A 22,236-nucleotide genomic window follows, 5' to 3' on the forward strand; every position below is an offset into this window, starting at 1 on the left:
TATGCATCTTCTTAATGGATGCACTTTTACAGATAGTAATGATATGTGCCTTAAAACTCTGCAACTGAAAATAAGCACAAGCCCTTGACTTTGTTTCAGAACCCTGGTTTACTCCCAAATATTTTTACAAGCTGACGTACTTCGTGGGTGTACTTTTGCTTTGTTTAAGGTTTGAAAAAATTCCAATACCCGAAGAGTAGCTGAGGAGGAAACAACAAAAAAGACAACTGGCTAGAGTTTTGTTAACAATTTACTGGGCAATCTTGATGTGTGATAAAGAACAAAATGTAAATCTGTTTTACTGGCAATCCACAGTTTTGATTTATGAGAAACTATTAACTTCTAGATCGCTTCCAGTTGGAAAACCTTTTTTTTTTTTTTTTTTGGTAATCCTGCTGTCATTAAGTGCATCTGTTTTTTTTCTCTTTTATGAAACAGAGAGCTCCTTTCCCAAGAGGTCTGAGGAACAAAGTGCCTTTGAAGTGTCTGCAGGCAGGCTGCTACCACAGGCACAGGTAAGCTGTTGTCTCTGTGCTGACCAGCAGGAAGGAACCAGGGGAAGCTGGCAGAGCCAAGGGCACGGTGAGTGCTTCTCTCTTTCCACTCGTCCTGCTAGCTGCTCTGGTCTGAGGCTGCAACATAAAGACCAAAGTGATGCTTTGATGGGGACAGCCATGTCAATGGGGTCGCAGAGGTGTCTTGTCCTGTGCAGGGGAGAAGGGGCAGGGAGGGCTGTAGCTCACCGTATAGGTCTTGTGGTACTAGAAATGAACTTAAATATTCAGTAACTTAAGAGGAAACACCAAAAAAAAAACTCTGCTCCCTGAAGGGTGAAGTTCTTTCCAACAATGATAAACCAGCACTTGGATTGATTTAATGTGCTCAAAACCGATGAATGCAGCTGTTGCCAATGAAGTCTGCAGTAACTTCAAGCTATGCATACTTTTAAAATATACAACTATGAAAATTCATGCTAAACAAGGCAGTAATAACAGCCTCACCTTCAATTCCCTGTTCTTACTCTATCCCATTGCTACCTAGTAGGCCTGCACAAATAGAACTAAAAGAGTGAAATGAAAGAGTCCTTACCTGGTCCCTAGAAGAAAAAACTCTTTTTTTCTAATCAGGGTCTTTTAGTGGTACTGTTTAACGATGTTTTAAAATGTCATAGAATCATAGAATTGTCAGGGTTGGAAGGGACCTCAAGGATCAACCAGTCCCAACCCCCCTGGCCATAGGCAGGGACACATCACACTAGATCAGGTTGCCCAGAGCCACATCCAGCCTGGCCTTAAAAACCTCCAGGGATTAAGATTCCACCACCTCCCTGGGCAACCTGTTCCAGTGTCTCACCACCCTGGAATACTGTATGCATGCCAAAATAATTCCCAAAAATACCTTTTCATCTTATGTTTTGATTTATACTTTACCCAGAAGAATATCTCTTCATTTAATTATTTCAGCAAACATAATAATGGTGTCACTAACTACGCTATGGAGTATTTCCCCTTTTTCAAGGAGTATGAGCCTACTTGTAATTAAAGGAATGCTATATTAATGATGCTGAAAGTCTCAGAGGAAAGAATTTCATGTCCACCTCATAATATTATGCCAGAATTACATGCACAGAAAACTTTTTAATAATCTTTGTTTCTTAATTTAGTTTTGATTGGCTATGAAATACAGAGTAGCACTCAAGGGCTCAAATTTCTACTGCCATCAGCATTTCTGCTCTGTAAATTGTACAAATGCCCAGGACTCCCATCTGTAGGCTTCCTTTCAAGCTTCTGTTTAACCTATGAGGTAAATTAGCTGCAGGCAACGTTAATTGCTGACAATTCCATCATTTTTTACCCATTGTGATGTGGGATGGTGTTATGACAACTAGGTCTAAACATAAACAGAAAATTGTATTACGTTGCCATTTCAGCTGCAAACATAGATTGGTAATGTAAATTCGCCTCCAGTTTGCAAACTGCAGCCACAACACGAGTCTCCTGGTTAAATTCATGATGAGTTCACACACTAATCCTGGCTGAGATTTGAATGCAAACCCCACACTGAAGGCTAGGGGCCAGCCAGGCCAGAAGAAGGTGCAAAGCTGAGGCACTGGGACCCCGAGCCATGAGCAGCAGCATGGGAGCTCCCAATGCTCCTACTGGGGCACAGATGGCAAATGCTTTAAAAAGAAGGAAATTAAAGCCACCTATACGTTATTCTTGTTGGCAAAAGATTTGTTTCTTTTCACAGCTGGACAAAACATTGTGAAATTGTAACAAGAGCTTACAAAGAAGGAAGGAGTAGATTTCACCAACTGTTAAGTTACTCCTAGGGACTTGAAGGAGATTTGTTTTGTAAACTGAAATGCTGCAGGCCACAAGAACTAGCACAGGTACCTAAAAGTTTGTTTACAGTATCTCTGCAAAGTGAGTCCTGCAATTCTGAAAATGGGGAGTAGCTTCTTTCTCTTACCCTTTACTCTCCTCCTCCCAGGCCAACTAAGTGTGTGGTGCCAGACACATTCCTACCAATGCCTAACGCCCAAAGTTCATGAATTACACACCCACAGGAACAGTCACGTTGGCCAGAATGCCATGGCCATCCAATCCAACTCTGTGACTTACCAAGGACAGCCCAAATTTCCCCAAAGGAATGCCACAGAAAGCAGATGTACATTGTCTGCCAGCACACGAGCATCACTCTAAGCAGCTAGAGATTGCTTCAAAGCGTACAGGGAAGCTAGAAGTGAGCAGCCAACCTCTTCTGCAGGAAGCTGGTTGTCCCACAGGGAGCAGTACTACCTATCATATCCTCCTTACAGACAAAAGCAACTCCAGTGCCAGAAGCATGAGCATTCACTGCTCTAAGACACTTTTTTATATATTTCTCTTATGCATCTCTCCTCTTGTGCAGAATCCTTTCCCAAGCCCTAAAAAAAACCCGAAAAACTTCAAAAATGATGACTTTTTAAACAAGTAATAATTTGGAGAGCTATTTATTTGGCTTGTGCTTTTTGAGCTTCTCAGTTTAATTTTTAATTTTTTTTTTTTGCTGCAAGCAGAAGGACTAAGAAAATAAAGATGATGCTTTAAATGAAAGATGAAAATCTGACATAATCGCAGAACTCCAGGGGTCTGAGGTTTGAGAATAATCTCATGAGTAGTCACCAGAAACTATAATGTAATTCTCAGAATAGATTGCATAAAAGTCATTGTGTGATAATTTTCCTGCTGCCCATTCCCTGTAACACCTACAAATGTTGTCCTGAAGGGATGACCCACAGGTACTTAAGAGTGGTGAGCTGCCACGTGCTGGGTTTAGCTACCAATGAGGAACTTTCATTTTGCAACAGATGTGCATATCCAAAACCTCATTATTTGATCTGTTAACAAAACCAGCTCACAGAGTAAAAATTCATAATGGATTCCTAACATTTAATTCCATGGGGAAGCTGCACAAATAAGTCGGAGGCAAACTTGACCATTAAGTGCCTCATCTCTTCTGTACTCTTTGTGTGCATAGCAACGTGCAATTACATTGTGTGCTATTGCTGACTGTTATCATCTCCCTCTCACAGACTGCCTTAGAGTTTACCTTCATCTCACAGCAGGATTTGGGTGGACCTCTCAAGTCTGGTTGTGTTTCACAGATAGAATCTATACCACACAGACTCAATAGCTAGTACCTTAGTGTGTATACTTGGGGGTGAACAGAAAATTAGTAAGAACTGACATGGAAATACATCAGGAGACTCCTTCAAACTTCTCCTCTTCCTACAGAAGCAGGCTTGGCTGTTTGGTATTCTTCTTTATTGTTAGGATATCTGAAAGGACCCTGTTCTCCTCTGAGGCAGTGTTACCCAGATTTCAGAAAACAAAAGAGTGGTGCAGAGGTTTAGCACACAAATATCCAATACTCACAACAATAAACCCGAGCACTTTTCTATCTGTTTGGCACATCACCATGCTGAAAAGAAACCTTTTGGCTCTCTGTCATTTCAAAAATGAGATTTTTTTACTGCAAGAACACGCCTAACAAGAATGCACTCTATTTCGCTGCCCACCTTCTCCAAGTACGTCAGTGCTATCTTCTTAACCCATTTTCTAAAACCAAAAATGAACATAAAGATAGAAGATCTCCTCATGTGGAAAATGCCAAAGACTCGGCCCTACAAATATGTAAAACCTCATTTTGAAGGAAATGTGTAATTTTTACATGTAGCTATAATACTATTAGGCAAGAAGCATTTTTAGAGATGAGAGTGCTCTGCTTCTGTGTAGTACTGCCAGGAACATCAACTATTTCTTTCATTTTCCTAATGTTTCAAGTAAACCAAGCCACTACCAATGCATATCTGAATACAGGCTGTATGTACAATGTACATCTATGCTGAAAGCAGATGCAACAGTTTATCATGTAGGAGTCAGTCACTCCACACTCACATGACAGACACCCTCATAGCACACATTCTCTCTCCCCAATTCTTCCTATTACTCTGCTTTTTGTGTCAAGATTCTGGTGGCTTTCTGCCTATCAAGGGCTTAAGCTCCAAGTGAGCTACAGCTGTAACTTCACGTCATTCCTAAGCAAACTTTCATTCCCCCATCACAAATATTTTCAGGAGGAGTTCTGGCCCCATTTTTAATACTTATATTTAATCAAAATGTAGTAGTAGTAGTTGTTGTTTGGGTTGGTTTTTGTTTGGACTTTTTGTTTGTTTGTTTAAAAATGTTATTGTAGCTAGAGGGTGGAATGATAACCAAGATCTTCAGAAACTTAAAAAATTACTTAAGACAGGAGCCACTGCAATGCTTATCTGCACTAAAAGGAAGAAAGAAGTTCTGCTGAGTTTCTTTTGCATTAAAAGAACAAGTATTCTTATTCACTACATGATGAGTTACTAATGTCACTGATTGAGGGCTTAATTGCAGGGAGAAAGTACATTTCAAAGTAAAGAAAAAGACATTGGGCATGTTGCTTTTACTTGTTTTTAAACAGTGGTTGCTTGAATCTGCTCAGAGGTTCAGCCTGTCAAAGGCATGTCAGCAGAGATGGATTAGTGGGTAGAAGACAAGTGGTGCAGTCACAGGTTCACAGTGAGTGTAATTTATTCGCGTCCCTCCACAATTTATCACGTGGCTGTTACCATAATGTACGTGGGGAAGCAGCTGCATGCGTGCACATAATGCCTTAAATGGATGTGTGGTTGGACCTGAGCTCCTTACACAACAGTAGTGGTTGAAAATGATACCATAAGGCATTTAAAAGCAAATTTCCTTCCTGTGGGGTTCACACAGCAATGACGATTTATACACAGGCAAATAAGTATTTTGTAGACTTGCCTCATTTATCATAATCTCACTTACCAGAACTCAGTTGGTTTTTCAAATCTAAATTCTATAATGTGATATATGTTGCCATTGCTTTATCAATCGATCCAAGTTTGATATGTTCTGCATATCAAACTCTACACTTTCTAGTCAAGGAATATTGTATTCTTCCACTCAATATTTAGCATAAATACTCAGTGGCAAACAAATTAATTCTCTGTTTGTGAGGAGAAACTAGTCACCTACAAGGTGAAAATCTCCTTTACCTTGAGTGATCTCTTAAGCAAGATCTATCAAACACTTGGGAGCAGCACAGCTGTAAAACCTTGATACATATACAGCATCTGCCTGGTGTCTCATACCTATGCAATTATTTACCAAGCCAAACATTTCCAAAACCAGCCTCTAATTTTAGAAGCATCTAATTTAAGGAGCTTGAATTTGGTCTCTTTCAGCTGGCTTAAATGTCTAGAGTTTCAGCTAAATAAGAAAGCTGTTAGTAGCTGGTACAGCTGGCCCTCAGTGGGGGGTGTTTCTTGCTGCACTGTTCATACATGTAGTTATGGACTTGCTGGTATGCACCTGCTGCTCATGGTAGCAAGGCTCCAGCAAGGCTGCCTGTGGCTGTGTGGGCTTGCTGGAAAAATTCCACCAGTCCAGTTCCCACCAACACTTTTTAAGCTTCTCCAGCATGAGTTTCTAACAACGGGCTTGTGTTTGGAAACAATGCTGAATTAGACTATGCTACGACACTTTCAGGAGATGTTACTAGAACCAGTTCATCACAATCCAGGCAAGTGCACCCCAGTCATGGGTTAGCACACCACGAGTTTTATGCTGCTTTCTTTTAAGTCATTGAAAGTTGACCTAGAGAGACAATCAATTCAGACAATTTAGGTCCATGTAAGCAGAACTACTCATTGCCCAGAGCGACATACTGCTTGGCATTTTGTTTAGCAGAACATTTCACCCTCAGAATATGATGCAGATTTTCTTGAATGTCTACATGTGTACTTGAGGGCTTCCATTCTGAAGCCATCTATCACAAATACATACCCACCAATTAGGCAAAATAAAAAGCTCGCCTTACCATTGCACAGAAAGTCTCGGGAGGATCTCCACACGTTATGTCTGGAGGATCCAGCGTCACTTTCACGTATTTGATCATGTCTCTGGCTTCTGGCTGGCAGGCCATGTAATCCCATATTTTTCCTTCTTCTGTGTAAATCTGAGTCTTACACACATCATAATGTCCCCATACAGAAGGGTAGTGCTGCATCACAGAGGACACGGTAACCCAGAGGGCGTGAAGTGACAGGAAACTTGACAAATACATTTCTAAATCCTTTTTATGTCACCTTTGTAAGGATGCTCAGTACTGGCGTACCTGCAGTCTATAGATTGTACATATACATGTATGTATTTTATAAAACAGCTTCCAACTCAAATGTGAAGCATTAGGGATAGGGTGTTCATTTCACTAGTTTGTTTCACTTGTTGAAGACTTTGGTAGAAGCCATCCAGACCCTGATGACAGCCTTTCAGAGCAACACAGTGCTTGTCCTTTGTCTTATAAGTTATCTGTCAGGGCTTCTTGTAAAAGATGTCCAATAGTAGATAATAATTTGTGAAGTTGCAGGTCTTCAGCTACACTGTCGATAACCCTGAGTGATCCTCTGTGTTCAGGGCTTGCAGGGGATGCCCAGACGCACTGATAAATCAGTATCCGAAGCAAAAGGATGAGTGTCTACAGGCTGGTGTCTGCTTCTCATCAATCATTCTTTTCTTCTGGCAGCAGCACCCTTTTAGAAACAATAAGAGTTAGACTTATTGTCCAAGAATCAATACATTACAAAATATGATATGTTGACATTTTGGAGGTTTGATGCAATATAAAGCAAATTGCTATAATATGGATAACCTTTACCATGGGTGTTGTGCTAGAATGAACAAACTACCAAAATCATTCACAGGGAAAGTATTTTGACATGAAGGATTTAACTCTTCTCTAACAAAGACAGATTTCTGTTGTTTCTGGTGAGTTACCGAGTTTTGCTTGCAAAACTGTATTTTCACCCTGCTGAAACAGGAGAGCAAACCACCGATCTCAACCATTTGCCCTGACTGTGCAGGCAGGCAAGCAGGCAGGGGGACAGGCAGCCCAGCACTGTGGGGCAGCCACAGGAAGGCTCTCTTCTTAAAGTGACAAAGGTGGGTATCAGGCCTGCCAGGTGCTGATAGTCTCTTGGCAAGAGCACCTCAGTGAGCTCCGAAAGAATCACACATTTCTTAGGTTAAAAAAAATAAATTTAAGAATAACCAAGATTTTGCAAGCACGCTTCCATTCCCTTGAAATTTCTTATTAGCACTGATAGAGCTTTACACCTTTTTTTTTTTTTTCCTTTGAACTGTGATTCACTGATCACACTGCTGATAAACTCCTGATAAAGACTGGGTTTATTTGCAGCTTACTATAAGGATGCTTTCCCCCTTTGTTATGGCAGTCTTCTTTTCCTAGGTGTAGAGGTGGGTGTACCTGTGTTTATTTTAGAAAAGATGCATCCTCTTTCTTCTCAAAGCAGCTAGAAATTCCCTTGGTTTGTATCACCTCAATCATATTATTACAGGTATAAAATCCCAGGGTATTATTTCAATGACTTAAAATACACATTTGTTAAGAAACACAGGTAAGCTATTTATGAGAAAAGCTGCAGACTGAGTAGGCATCTTAAATACAGACAAGGAAAACCAGAGCTAGGAACTCCAACTCAATTCTCTCAGCCAGTTGCTAGCATTAGCCCGCGTCTGGCAGTAGCCCGTGCCAGCCAAGGACAGGGAGCCTGGGTGCTGAGCTTTCTGCAGGAGAAGGATTTTGGCCAGCTGCTGCAGCACTTCCATACTCTTTTTGTCTGGATGCTAAAAACTATGCAAACCCATCACATGTTCAGAAACAACTCTAAGTCACTACGCCCTGCAGCCCACACTGCTTGCTCCAAGGTTTCAATGATGCCCAGTGCAAAGAACCCTCCTATACCCCAAAAGAAGGGGAAGTGGTATGTGATCTGGTGAGCTCCTCAGCACGTCACTTTTGCAATATGCATTTGCAAAACTTATCTTCCAAGCTATTCCCAAACAGCTTCCCTATATTTAAATAATGCTTCATCTTAAACTGAGCTACACTACAGACACTATGAAATGCCAACAGATGGTTGAATTGTGTTTCCATAGCAAAGTAATTTACAATAATTGCCGTATGGACGTAAATGCAATTTTCCATTATATCCATTTTATCAAGTGTTACCATACAACTCTCATATATTTTATCAGACTATGCAGAGAATATCTGATTTTTTATGCCGTAACAGTTCTCAATTATTTCAAATATATTTAAGCTTTGTCTCCGAATTTGACACAATAGCAGAAATATCTAAGACCAAATTAAAATGAAGTCTTCTTAAGGAGCGCATTGTACAATACCACTGTTTTTGTAGTGACCTTACATTCTTCTTTGTTTTCTATGGGAAAATTTACTTATTGTAACTCAGAGAATTTTTCCCATGTCATCCTAAAAACACCTTATAGTCTTTCCCTCCTGTCCTTTCCAATGTATTTTACTCTTTTGCAAAGGAAAAATAACAACCCCAAAACGTCACAGCTCAGGAACAGTCATTATGCAAAAGGGAAATAACTACTCTTCTAAAAAAGGAGCCAAAGTATTTTAGATTTGTGACAAATTTACGCATACTCTGTATTAGAGGCTTGGTCGCAGCTGGAATAAATAGTAGGTGAATGCCATATTTCTGTGTAGAAAGAAGTTACAAAATTTAATTATCCTTAGAAGACAAGCCTGTATATTCAAACAAAAATAGATTTATTTTCTTTAGTATTTTCCTTGATAGCTCTTCAGTTATTCGTAACCTTCCATAGCTACCGAGACTCAAATCCGCTAATACACAGGACTAGACAGGACTGAAAGAATGTGAAGCAAGCCACTACCTTAACAACCTGTGCTAAAATACTTCCCATATAACGAATTCTCATTAAAGCAAGCCAGTCATAATGACAGTCATTATACAGAGTTATAGACCATATCATCAATCGAATTTAGTGAACTGACAAGGAAAAACTGCACAGGAGTGCAAGACATCCGAGCATTAGGCAGCTGTAGCAGTGTACGGCAGACATTCCTGACAAGAGGCAGCCAATTATAGCTTAAATTTCTGGCATATAACCAGTTCTGATTAATAGTTTTCCATTACATTACAGACATATTATTAATGTATTAAAAATGTCAAGCTTTGGCAAGAACTAATACAGCATGGCTCAGTTAGTCCACAATGTCTTCTTTTAAGGAGCTTCCATTGATACAGGGAAAGATACTGACCAGAGCACATTAAGGATCGTGCGCTGAGCACTGCTGGGGTTTTCCTGACAGAGCTGTACAATTTGCCTTGTTTATATTTATTCCTGCAGAGTCACTCACGATATGTGTTCTGCATATTGCTAAGGACCCATCTATTTTAATTATTCTGTAAAAACCTGTTTAGAATAACACTTCGGAAGTTTACAGCTGTCCCAGTTGTTAAGCCTCTAGCTGTGGCAACACAAAGCGGGAGGTTTTTTGTCCCCAGTAATGTCTATGCATTTGACCTCACAAAAAAGCAATCAAGTAGATTGGGAAAAACTGATGCCTAGTGTCCAGATCTCCTGCACCCCACAGTGCTAGCTGCACACCCTGGGTGTTGAGGGTCCATAGGGGTGGCAAAGAGGGAGCAGCATCCTTACTGGGGGCAAGGGAACAGCAAAATGCTGGAAGGACATTAGCTAATGTATATAAAGCCTCTGGAAAAGCCTGCTCCTGGAGATCTCCTTTGTGGGGCAATAGCAGTATGAACTGCGGGACGCATTTGTCCCCCAAGTTCCTGTGTGCAAAAGGGAAAACAAGGGGAGGCACTGGTGAGAAGCTGCTTCTGCTGTCCCTGCCTTTCCCCAGAGCACCACTCTGCCTGCAAAGTGCTGGATGTTCAGGTCACAGTAAGTATGTTACAATTGTTTGAGAGGAACAGATTGCAGTTGACCCCCAGACTAAAAACAGCTGTGAAGACAGCTCTGCACACATACACCTCTTTCCAGGTGGGAAAGTCACACCTTGTGCAGCATTTTAATTCTGCAGCCTGAACAGATACCATTTTCTTTATAACAGCTAAAGCGTATCCTGGCAGAATCCATACCTGTAAAGAATTTCAGATCTCATCAGTGGTTGTTAGCAAATACTCCTTTGCCTCCTTCCACCATTGTGAAAATACACCCCCTTCCATGCACATCTTCCTCTACATGACCTGTGTCAGCTGGAAAAGCTCCCTGCCAGGCCGTTGCCGTGCAGACAAGACCTTAGGGGTATATTCCTGGCCCCTCTCTTTGGCAAACAGCAGGCACGCAAAGGAGGTAAGAAAACAAGTGGCTGCCTCTCACGCAGACTGTGTGTTTGATAAACAGTATACCACCACCGCGCACCAGTAAAAGCAAGAGCCAAAACCAGTTGTTACAACGCACAGCAGCCTTAGGAGAACTAGGTGAAATCATGATGAGAGGCAAGGAGTGATGGCTTTCACCGCCCAGCATCTGCAGAACACGTTTGTTTTTTTTTTTTTTTTTTTTTTTCCCCAAAGGGAGCACGCTTTAAGTTTTGTATCCCTAACAGCTTTGCCAGATGAATGTATCTGACTAAGCCCAGGTAAAAATATCCTTTGTGTCTACTACAGTTATTAATTATTTAAAGGCAGTTTTGAATGTATGAAATACTGCGTATTACAAAACGGAACAAACCCTCCTACCTGCCAGTTACAACATTTAACAAAAAACTATCCTGCTACACTTAGACAGCTTGAGGGAGAGCATAAAGCTCCAACAGTTTAAAAAAACCCACCCAACCCAACCTCTTCTATAAATGCAACATTATTCAGGTCTGCAAACAAGAAGGGGCCCTGCATTTAACAATTTAACTTCTCCTCATACTTCAATGAAATGCAGTATACTCCAAACAATGGCTGCGGTGCCTTCGGACTCGTATGTTGTTCCAAGAAAGTTCAGATTCTGTTTTAATCCAGCTCATTTAACTGTGCAGCAGAAAAGATTTCCTCGCCTCAAGAGGAATTTAACATACCTATTGGCTCAAGACAATAAAATACACTGTTCTGCTACCAAAAACGTGGGATTCAGCACAGTACTTTCAGTATCTCTGTTTTTCCCATATCATTCTTTGCTGAGTGACACCTTGCACTACCGCTGCCATTACTTGCAGGGTATCATCAGCTGTCAGCATACGGAGTAAAAGCACTTCAGCCATTTAAATTTCAGAGGCTTTATGTACTGGCTTTCAGTTTTTCCTCTAGCACCTTTATAATTGTGACTTATTTCCTTAAATCTCTCTGTACCTAGCATGAATCTGGTCTGCAAGTTTTTCTTTTCAGAATTTCAGTTAGCGTTTGGGGCGGTTGCGGGTTTTTTTGGCCATTACTTTTCACCCTTGCTAAGGTCGCACATGCCCCTCAACCAGTGGGTCCAGAGTACAGGGCTACCATGCTTTCCAGTAGTGGTGTGAGCTGATGACACCTCAAAACCAAACGAAAATTAAACCCTCCATTTGTCCCGTGCTACTGCCAGGTTTTACATACATAGCTAGAAAGTTGGTTCCACTTCTTCTTATCAGTGTCACAGGGCTGAGGGTTGATGCCAAAGTCCACAACTCCATGAGAGTAATTTCACTAACTGCTGGAAATTCTCTGGTAAACAGCCTTTAAAAGTCAAAAAAATATGCCGGAAATCAGTTTGGTTTTTTTTTTTTTTTCAAATTAAAACCTAAACCAAAACCCACACACGCCAAAAAAATAAGCCGAGTAAAGTTCTGCTGTGGTTCTTCCTTCCCTTCGACTGGCTGACCAGGCCACAGCTTCTCATCCTCAACCGCATTGTCCTTAGGCGAGACAGTGATTTATTTCCTCTTTAAAAGCATCTCCACCGTTTGTTTCACTCACTGTCTCCGCTAACATCTCTTCAGAAGGAAGGCTGCCTCCTAGCACAGCAGATGCAGAATATCCGAAAGTTGTTGGCAGAACAATAAAAGTACCTTCAGCATTGGCCAAAACCGCACACACACCGATTTTGAGGCAAAAAAAGCATCGGGTTTAGTTGGTCTGCGCTGCTCCCTGCCATGTGGGGTTTCTTTAGGGGTTCGGTGTGCGGTTAGCAAAGTCGCCTGCAATTTCCGATGAGAGGAAGGGAACTGGTTTCCAGGTTGAGGACCTACCCGTTACTCCTCGGCCACTGGGGCTAGCCCCTCACACCTGCCTCTCTGTCAAAAAGGACTTTGAATCTCCTCACTCGCCACCCCCACGCGGGAAAATCCGCGCTGAGGGGCGGGAGCCGGGGAGAGAAGTGGGCCCCTCCCTCGGGGCTCTCCCTCAGGGCTCTCCAGCCGCCTGCGCGCCGCGGCCGCGCCCCTTCAAAGCCCGACCCGGCCCGGCCCGGCCCGGCCCGAGCTTCGTGGAGAAGGCGGCGGCAGCTCCGCGCAGGAGGCGGCAGCGCCGTGCAGGTACCGCCCCACCCCGCTCCGCACGGGCGGCAGGGGGCGCGCGGCCCGCAGCGATCCGCCAGCGGCGCGCCTCCGCGGGGAAGCACATGAGAGGGGACGCGGTGCGCGCACCGACCCTTCCGCGCCGCGGAGACCCCGCGCCCCATCCCGTCCCGGGGTGAGAGGCGGGTGGTACTCACCGCGTGGGCTCGTCCTCGCCTCACCGCGGGGCGGCGCGGAGCCGCCGCGGCGCTGGGACGCGTTGGTGCTCCCTCGCCGGCAGCATGAGGAGCCGCGGGGCGGGTGGGGGGCGCTTCCCCCGGGGAAAGTTGCCGGCGGGGCGTGGGAGCTCGGCGGGGCGCGGGCGGGGGCCGCCGCTTGCTCTAGGCACTTGTCGGCGTCGAAGTTTGGCAGTGTGCGGGCGGCGAGCGGTGCGCGGTGGTGGCGGTGTGGGCGAGCGGCTGTGCGGTAGGCTGCTCGGGCGGGCTGCCGCTCTCCTCCGGCGCTCGGCGGGGCGGCGGGCGGTGCTCGCAGATCATCCCCGCGGGCGCTGCGCAGGTGTTGCCCGCCGGGGATCCCCGCCCGCCACCACCGCTCAGGGCGGGGGCGTTCCCGCGCGGAGCGCCGGCGGCCGCGGCATGAGGCTCGAGACGAGTAGCGGTCAGAACGCGCCCCGAGCCTGGGCTGCGGCGTGGAGGTCTCCGGCGGTGCGGCCAAACTTCGGGCGGTGGTTGAACCCCCTCACTTCGGAACGACCTCCCCGCGACTGCCAGCGAGCGGGGCGGCGGCAGCTACCCCACCTCCGGGCCCGCGCAACGCGCGGCCCTAGCGCCGCCGCCGCGCCCGCCCCCCCGCCGCCGCGCTCCCCGCCCCGCCGCCCCTGCCGAGCGGACCTCCGGCGCCGCCTGCCCCGCAGGGCGGAGGGTGGGGAAGCAGGGTTCCCGCTGCGCCCCTGTCCGTGGCCTCGGCAGGAGCGGGAGCCGCCCAGCCAGGCAATGCCAGGTCCGGCGGGGCTGTGGCTTCTCCCTTCCAGCTGAGGCAGCCCTGGTTTGGTTTTTTAATTCCGGTTGCAGTCCAGTAACGCACACACGGAAATCATTGTAGGTGCTTCTGCTGTCCAAGTCCGGACAGGCGGACCCGAGCGCCCGGCGCAGCGGCGTTTAAACGCGGGGACAGGGCAGCATCCCGCCTGCCTTGCCGGAGAGTCTCTTCTCAAGACAGGACGTGCCTCGAAAGCGCCGGTCCGTCTTCTGCCCGCAGCACCAAAGTGCCACCAGAACAGAGAGAAACCGTTATTTCTACAGTTGCGGGGCTGCTGTGGCTGTCTTCCTCCTACAACTCCTGGGTTTCAGAAAGAGGAGAAAACTCTGGCCCCACGTTCTGCCCTGCATGCCCGGTTCCCCACGCTCGCTCCACTTCTGTTTAAATGAGAAACGTACACGGCTTTCCCCTCCAGCCTTCTCCAGGCTATAAAACAGTATCTAAACCGAATAATGCTTAGTGACTCCTGAGTAGGAATTGTGCTTACTCCCGGCAACTACCTGGTTACTGAATGTGACCGACTCCAGGTGCCAGCACCTGGCAGCGGCCACTGGCTGTGTCCTGAATGCTCAGGGGCTGTGTTTATCTTTGGCATGTTTCACATGGTAAGAGGTGTTAAATGTGTTGATGCAGGGAGTAGTGCCATTGTATCCCGTTAACGAGATTTGGCATTTTGCAATGCCAGGGTGTGTAACCCAGTAAAATGAGGCAGTGGATTTCTGGTAGAGACTTGTCTTCAACCTGGGCTTTGGAATTTGGTGGGTTGTGCAAGTAAGTGGCAGGAGCCTTCTGAGAAGGATGCTTTACTTCTTCCCCATAAGGACACATGACCCAGCAAAGTCAAAAAGATGCCTTCTAGTTCCTTCTAGCTTTTGTTTCCCTGTGTGGGCAGTGCTGTTCTTTTTCATTCCATTTCTTCTCTGGCATCCCTGTGGCTGTGTTAGCTCAGGTACCACATACCTGGAAAAGCCATTTTTGTGGGAAAGCTGGGAATAATCAAGGGGTGGGAAAATTCAGCTTTGGGTTTTTTCAGCCCCTAGAACAGTTCTTCCTCCCAGTGCAGGGAAATTGTCCCTGTGCTGGTACAAAAGGACGGAAGATGAAAATGAGTAATTTTCGTTTACCATTTGAACTGGAAATGTGTCAGGCATTGAGGCTTCATAGGGCTTTTTGTAAAGGAGAGGGGGAGAGTGTTACTGATGTTGGAAGTGAGCTGTTTCCCTAATTACAAGGCAGATGGATGGCTGTACAGCTAAGTGCAGGGCACCCGTATGCGCTGAGTGAGCCAAGTCCCCACAGTGGAATGTGCGGGCAGACTGGCCCTGCTGCCTGTGACTGCTCTTGGGGACCTCTGCCTCAGAGGTGCTCTAGATGTGGTGGTTTTGGCTGGCTGTGGGCAGGTCTGGGTCTTCTGTCTGCAGATACTGCAAGGTGAATGGTGTGGGGGTGCTTGAGGAAGGCTCTCTTGCTTTTGATTTGAATTGGGAAAGGAAGCCACCTTTCCATGCATGCAGAGCATAGCTCTTCATGTTATGGTAATGCCATGAAGTGGTGTACCTGTGTTAGAGAGCAGAGCTGAGCAAGTACTGTACACATCTGCTCTGCACCTCGTGCTGCTCAGGTGATGTACCCTAAACCTCACTTGTGGGGCTGTGTTACAAGTTTTCAGTCCTCCATGCCAAGTTTTTGGCCTGCTTCCTGAGACCATCACTTGGCTAGTGGGACTAGCTGGTCACAAAGATTAAAGGCAGGACCAAGTCATTTGATATGTCAAACATCATTAAGTTTTTCTGCTAATGATATTAGCCTCCTCTGCATCAAAGCTGAAGCAGTTGTTTTGAGTGCAGTGTTATGAAGTCTGAGATGAAATGTGCTGTACCGGTAAAAATGGTGGCCAAAAATCAAATCCAGTCTGAGAGCATGGCCAAGCTTCACAGCTAGATTTTAAGCTCATCAGGAAAAAAGTAATCTGCTTTAATTTTTTTTTTTTTGCCCAAGTCTGTTGCAGGGATGGAAAAGCAGATGGAATTTGGCAATTAGAGGAGACTTGCCTGTGTCATGTTTGTCTTGTTAGGGTCATAAGATGGAGTAAAATGGGGAAAGGATGATGCCTTTATTATCAACTGAAAATATTATGTGAATGCCTATACTGAGTTTCTGACAGCCCCCTTAGCAGTGAGTGACAATCGTTCAGGTGTAAATGGAACTTGCTGCCACAGCACCTTGAGACTAAACTTTAGCAGGACTCCTAAAGCGGATTTGGTATTTAAACTGAAGTTTGAATGGAATATTTAAAAATGTACAGACTGCTGTAGGTCCTGCCACCTGTCTTACTGGGTTGGAAATTGACTAAAATGAAGATTTAGCCATTTGTTAAATACTGAAGGGCAGAAAGTCGCAAAGTTCGGAATGTGTTATCTTGAAAGTGCTTCCAGCAGTATTTCTTATGTCTTCTCAGTAAGAACTGATGTAGGCCCCCTAATGGAATCAGGGAAAGGGATTAATTTCTGATTACTGGCCTGAGTAGGGAGCACCTATGCCTGTTAGGATACTCCTTGCTGCAAGGCATGATTTCTACTGGAGGCAGCATCAATTGCTGGTACAGAAGTGGTATTGCCGATTGCAAAGTTGGCTGTGAAATACCAGCCAAACCGTGAGTTCTTAACCAAGTCCTAAACATAATCAAGCTCTGCCTGATTTCAAGCTGTGCTTTGGATATTTAGTGCATCCCCTCATGTACTATAATGAATCTTTTATTATCTGCTCTAGTCCGAGTTGACCTCTAATGATCCAGCAGAATTATTTTATTAATACATTTCCCTGCAGCAGAGGACCACTGCACTGGGCAGCAGCAGAGTCCCTGGCTTTGCCTGAAGTAGTGGATGTCCCTGGAAGTGTGTCCAGAGACACAGTAAGAGCTTCCCTGGCTGAAACCTTCATTTCCATGTGTCAGAACCTGAGGCCTGAAGTGAAATATCTAGCTGTGACGTGATGCCATGACTGATGAGGGCAGGGCTGGTGCCTTGGCAGGGCAGTGGGGAGCAGGCAGCAGGTGCAGCTATTCAGTGCTGACTGGTGGCAGGGAAGGTCCTGCTGTGTGGCGAGCTCTCAGTGCCACCTTGAATCTTTATGCTGTTGAGTCACTGCCTGTTCCCCATACTGCTCTGCTCCTCTGGCACACTATGTATGTGTTTCTGACCTCTTTTGCTGCTAGCTGAAGAAGGTTTTGCAGAACAGCAGGCAAAAGGTGTGGGAGACTAATTTGCCCCTGCCTCTGGCTGCTGAGCTGAGACAGAAGTAGAAAAAGCCAAGAAACAGTGAACTCTCCCAGAGGCAGACCTCATCTGAACACTCAGCTGCTGCTTTGCCCACAGTAGTTTAACCTCCTGCAAAGTTGGTTGGTGAGGATTTGAATATGGGTCTGGGCTTGCCCCTTTGGTGCCTCCAGCAGTGTTGTTTTCAGCAAAACAATTCAAAAGATGTATTGAGATAAATGGCACAATCAAAAGCTTTCTGCATTAGCGTAGACAGAGGGACAAATTCTGACACTGTTCATCAAAGCACCAAACCGACAGACATCTTCAAGCAGTTTTTTGCTACTACTTGAGCTTCAACGCAGCCCATGGGCAGGGCACAGAGAGGCTACTCAAAAAAATATCCCTTCTTACTCTGAAACCTCTATTGCAGTACAGTTTGTAAGAGGTTTTCTCTGAGCAGGATGGATGTCAGAACAGAAAAATGCTGGCAGCTACAAGTGCTTTGTCTAGACCAGGGCTTCCATCATAGCACTCTGCCCAGCTAGCAGCGCTGGGAAGTTTTAATGGAAACGCTGGTGGAAGCATGCAGTACTCTCGAAAGCTCCCTGCCCCCCAATAAGGTAATCTAAGTGGACAACTGGGAGTATGATGTTGCACTGATGCACACTACATAGAGATACATGAGTCTGACATCCTACTCCTGCCTCCGTTTCTATATGGCTTGATAATGACTTTTTCTCCTTAGAGGGTAAGGAGATCTTTCCCAATCATGTTTCAGGGCTGATAGCTTCTCTGAACAGGACATCTTGGTCTGAAATCTTGAAATTGGGTATGCATGAAATCTGGGAGAGAGACTACCTCATCATCAGGGTGTTTCATTTAACTGGGATTGTTTCCCACTGACAGGGCATGGGACCCCATTACTCATGCCTGGAAAAAAACAAATTGTTTTGGGTGTCCTGGGAGAAGCCTTTTTTTATGTATTCCCGTGCAGCTCCCCAGAAAGCATGGGTAAAGGAGTTCCAGAAGGTGTGTGCCCTCAGTGAGAAGGCAAAGTCAATTATTTGATATACTAACAGTTATTCTTAACTATTGGACTTGTTGATTCAGAGATGTACGTAAATTGCAGCCTGGATTTCCTCTCACAGGATGAGAGGATGATGAAAAAATGTTTTGTTCTAATAATAAATACTGAATCTCTGCTGTTTTGATTTACAAAACGCACATGACACAATGTGTAAATCTCTGACAATATTTTTTTAGAGTTTAGCAGCTTGTTTTTCTGCAAACATAAACATTTATTTTTGGTGTTAATAATTAATAATATGCCACATGCCCATAATAAATGCAAAATCTAATCTTGTGTAGACATAAATGTATCTGCCAGAGTGGTCTTTCTGTGCTGTAAATGACTTTTACAAAGTGGTAGCATGCATTCTATTTTCAATCATTGGTGGTTTGTTTTGTCAACTGATCTGTCATTACACTAAATGTGTCTTTGTAAATAACAAATACTTAATACTTTTTTTTTTTTTTACCAAAAGAAAAGTAGTTGATAATTATTTACAAAGATGGAAGTGGCTGATACCAAAATCTTTGCAGCTGTATCTAAAGCAAAATAGAGAGAGGAATGTGGAAAATCCCAACAATGGAGGTAAGGGAGCATGAAACAGGAAAGCATCAGTCCTGATCTCTGCAGTGGAAAGAAGAAATCTTGGGGTCAAAGTCACTTCTGCAGCTGAACAGGGAATGATGCTACACTGTGCAGAACAAGATACCACAGTGGTGCTGGGTAGCTGATCTAGGGACACCCTTCTCTCACCTATTGATTGTTCCTTTCAGAGGCCAGTATTTTTAAGTTTTGTTATTTCCTGGAAACAAGCGGTGGCTGGGAAACCTCCTGACAAAGCCTTTGGGTTGTATTGCTCTGAAAGGCTGTCCTATCTAGTGGCCAGTGGTGTGGCTGCTCTTCCTTACGGTGTTAGCCCAGCCAGCAGCAGCCACTGAGCTGAAAGCAGTAGCTGTGCTCATGAGCCCTGCTTAACAAACTGGATCACATTTTAACACTGATTTCTGGTACAGGATAGAATGTGTTTTGCCTCCTCATCGATGAAGCCACATGTAACTGTGGTTCACTAAGCTGCACTATAAATAGCCATCTTTCCACAGGAAGTTTAACTCTTCAGTTTGTTGATTGTGGTTAACAGAGTTAATGAAATATAGGCCCTTAGAAATTTGCCATATCTTCCAGAAAAGGTAAGCTTTAATATTCCAGTGTGAAACAAGAGGAGATGAAACAGATTCATCTGAAGCATTTTCTCAGTATCATTATGCATTCCATAGAAGGGGAAAAAAAACCCAAAACATTAAAGCCCAATAGCTGTTCATGGGCCAATACTTGTTAATCAAATGAAAACACGGTGCCCTAAGAAGGACAGGTTCAGAGTACCTGGACTGGGCCGACTCAGCCATTTTTACAGTGACAAACTCCCTGAATGGTTTTGTGCAAGGTGTTTCAGAGGAAAGCTTTCTGCTGGAAGCCCACAGGCATGTAGAGCTACACAAAAGCTCATGTCACTGTAACTGAGCCAAGTCCTAGAGGAGCCTGCTCACCTGTGTGGGTGACCATAGGGTAGAGTTGTCAATACAATTGATTAAAAATGTGCACAGCAGAGGATTGTGTCTGTTTGCTTTTAAAAATCAGGTGTTCTGTAGAAGTGACCAACACCAATGCAAATTTCACCCATTTTTGAAACTTAGCAGTAAGCCTAATGCATTATAACATGGAATAGATTGTCCCAAAATATGGAACATGGGTTTGAAATGGAGGTTCCATCTTTTAATTCTATATTTTGAAAATCTTTCATGTGCTTCTCAGGTCTTGGACTCAAGGACTGCTGCTTATGTTTGTGTACAATACTTAAGGCTGCTCTCATCTGAGTAATGCATCTAAGGTTGGACTTGTTACGTATACTAACATATAGTAATTAACAGTAGTTTATCATCTGTCATCAGGTGTCTTCTAGATGTTAATACTATCCTAAATGTCTTTCCTTTTCAAAGATAGCTTTTTAAAAACAATGTAGCTCTCATAGGTAGGTAGCTGAAGAAAAGAGCCACTCTAAATGCAGTTCCCAGATGGAGCTTAATGTTTGGGTACAGTGACAGTTAAGTTTGCTGTGTTAAAGAACCAGCTATACTCCGTTCCCTCAGCAGGCCAAAAGGCATGTATCAAGAACTACCGGTTATTTACCCAATCCCACGTATTCCCACACAAATACGGATGTTACTCAGTGCCAATTTTAATCAGCCCAATATTTTAATGTTGAATAGAAACCCTTCAGGGATGATTTTCCTTGTTGTTGATGAATTTCTTTCATTGCATAAATGATCATAATTTAACATTCAGGAGTGAATTACGGTAGTGGCTCTGACGTGGGGGAAAAAAAGACCCCACTCAACCCTGCAAGAACAACGGGCAGAGATAGGATTTGAAATTATCTTATCCCTTGCAGTGAAATGGAGAAATAAATATATAAAAGCATTTACTACTTGGAAACCTTTTTAGGTGTTCATTTTATAGGAGTGTGGAAATCCTGGAGAGATGAGTAGAGAAAACTGAGTTGTCTTGTGGCTGAACCACACTTTTATCAGGTAACAATTAGTTTTGATTTGTGGTATACCATTATGAACCAGTGAAGGGCAGCACTAACCAACTGTTTTAGGTAACTAGAAAGATCACTAATTATGTTTTCAAGTTTCAAGTGACATAAACATTAATCATTTGACTGGATTTGCTATGAAGTTGGTTGCATTGCTGCAAAACAGTAACTTTGAGAGCGTTCTGTAATAATCAGATCAGAATTCTGCAGCTACAAATTAACAGCTTACTTGTAATGAACTCTAGGAAAGGACATTTCATTTATTGAAAAGCTGAATCTCTTGCTAAGAGTATTCTTGGTTCAATTACTTTATTAGGTTATAGGAGAGGATCTACACATCAAAACAGATTTTATCCAGTTGAATTATGGTTTGTATCATAAGTATGTTAACAGTAAAACATATTTCTGAGGTTCAAAACACAGGAGGCATGCTTTTCTACACAAATTGGTAGATGAGATTAGTTCAATTATTTCTGAAGTTTCCTTCAGTTTGTTTTTTTTTTAATAGAAAATGATTTGTATGTCTGATAAATTCATATTTACACTTGATATTACAGGATAGTGGAAAGAGCTTTCATTGGCAATTTTATCTTTTCCTTCGTGTCTGATAGTTTAGCTGTAAACTTGTACAGACTCTTTCAAAGTACTGTATCATTTACAATCGTGTTTGGGAGGGAGTAAATTAAAAGGTGCTTTACTATTTAGTCTCATTTTAAGTGTCCTACACCTGTGTGCACGTTAAAAAATTACCTTTACTTGTTGGTTTGGGGTTTTTTGTTTGTTTGTTTTTTCCTTTCCATAGGAAAGTTTGTGCAAACAATATTTCATCTAGTTACTTGTATAAAGAAAGCTCTACATCATTCTGAATCTGAAGAATGCCATGGCTGTGAAAAACAGATGAATCAGTCCTGTTAGATGATTAACTGAGTAATCTGTAAATAAAGATCTCTGCAATTCTATAGTAGAGAAAGGTCTCTCCATAGCTACCAACAATATTAATTTGCAGCTTCGGTCCTTTTTTTACAAAGAAAATAATTATTCTAATACTAGGAGTATTTTAGTGCTAAATAGAAGGTATCTGACTCAGCTCACAGATGCAAGCACTCAGCCTTACTGTCTCCTTCTCCAGGTCTCTTGCTGTGGCTTCTGGCCGCCCAGCCAGTTCGCAGTGGAGCTGTGCAGACCCAGCGTGGTCCCCAGGGCTGAAGAAAGATGCAGAACCCTGCCTGGGATCTGCAGGAGCATTTCTGAATGGAGTGACTCCCACTGTCTGTTTGGGCCATATGCTGCTGATTAACTTTCTAGTCATAGGATAAAGATTAGCGTAAGGCCCAGTCGTGAGCGAAGTCCTTGCCTATTAATCCAGGAGTGTCTAC

At 43.9% G+C, this 22,236-nt stretch overlaps 1 protein-coding gene across 1 annotated transcript in view; it reads right to left on the reverse strand.

The window, feature by feature from the left end:
* NTNG1 (netrin G1) overlaps nt 1-6,666 on the reverse strand; it is a 153,667-nt gene extending 147,001 nt beyond the window's left edge. Inside the window, exon 1 of the mRNA XM_054384320.1 lies at nt 6,421-6,666. Within this exon, the coding sequence (XP_054240295.1) occupies nt 6,421-6,666 (246 nt within the window). The remainder of the gene's footprint in view (nt 1-6,420) is intronic.
* Between the last annotated feature and the right edge of the window lie 15,570 nt (nt 6,667-22,236).

The sequence above is a fragment of the Indicator indicator genome, chromosome 10 (genome assembly GCF_027791375.1).
Source record: "Indicator indicator isolate 239-I01 chromosome 10, UM_Iind_1.1, whole genome shotgun sequence".
Classification (NCBI taxonomy): domain Eukaryota; kingdom Metazoa; phylum Chordata; class Aves; order Piciformes; family Indicatoridae; genus Indicator; species Indicator indicator.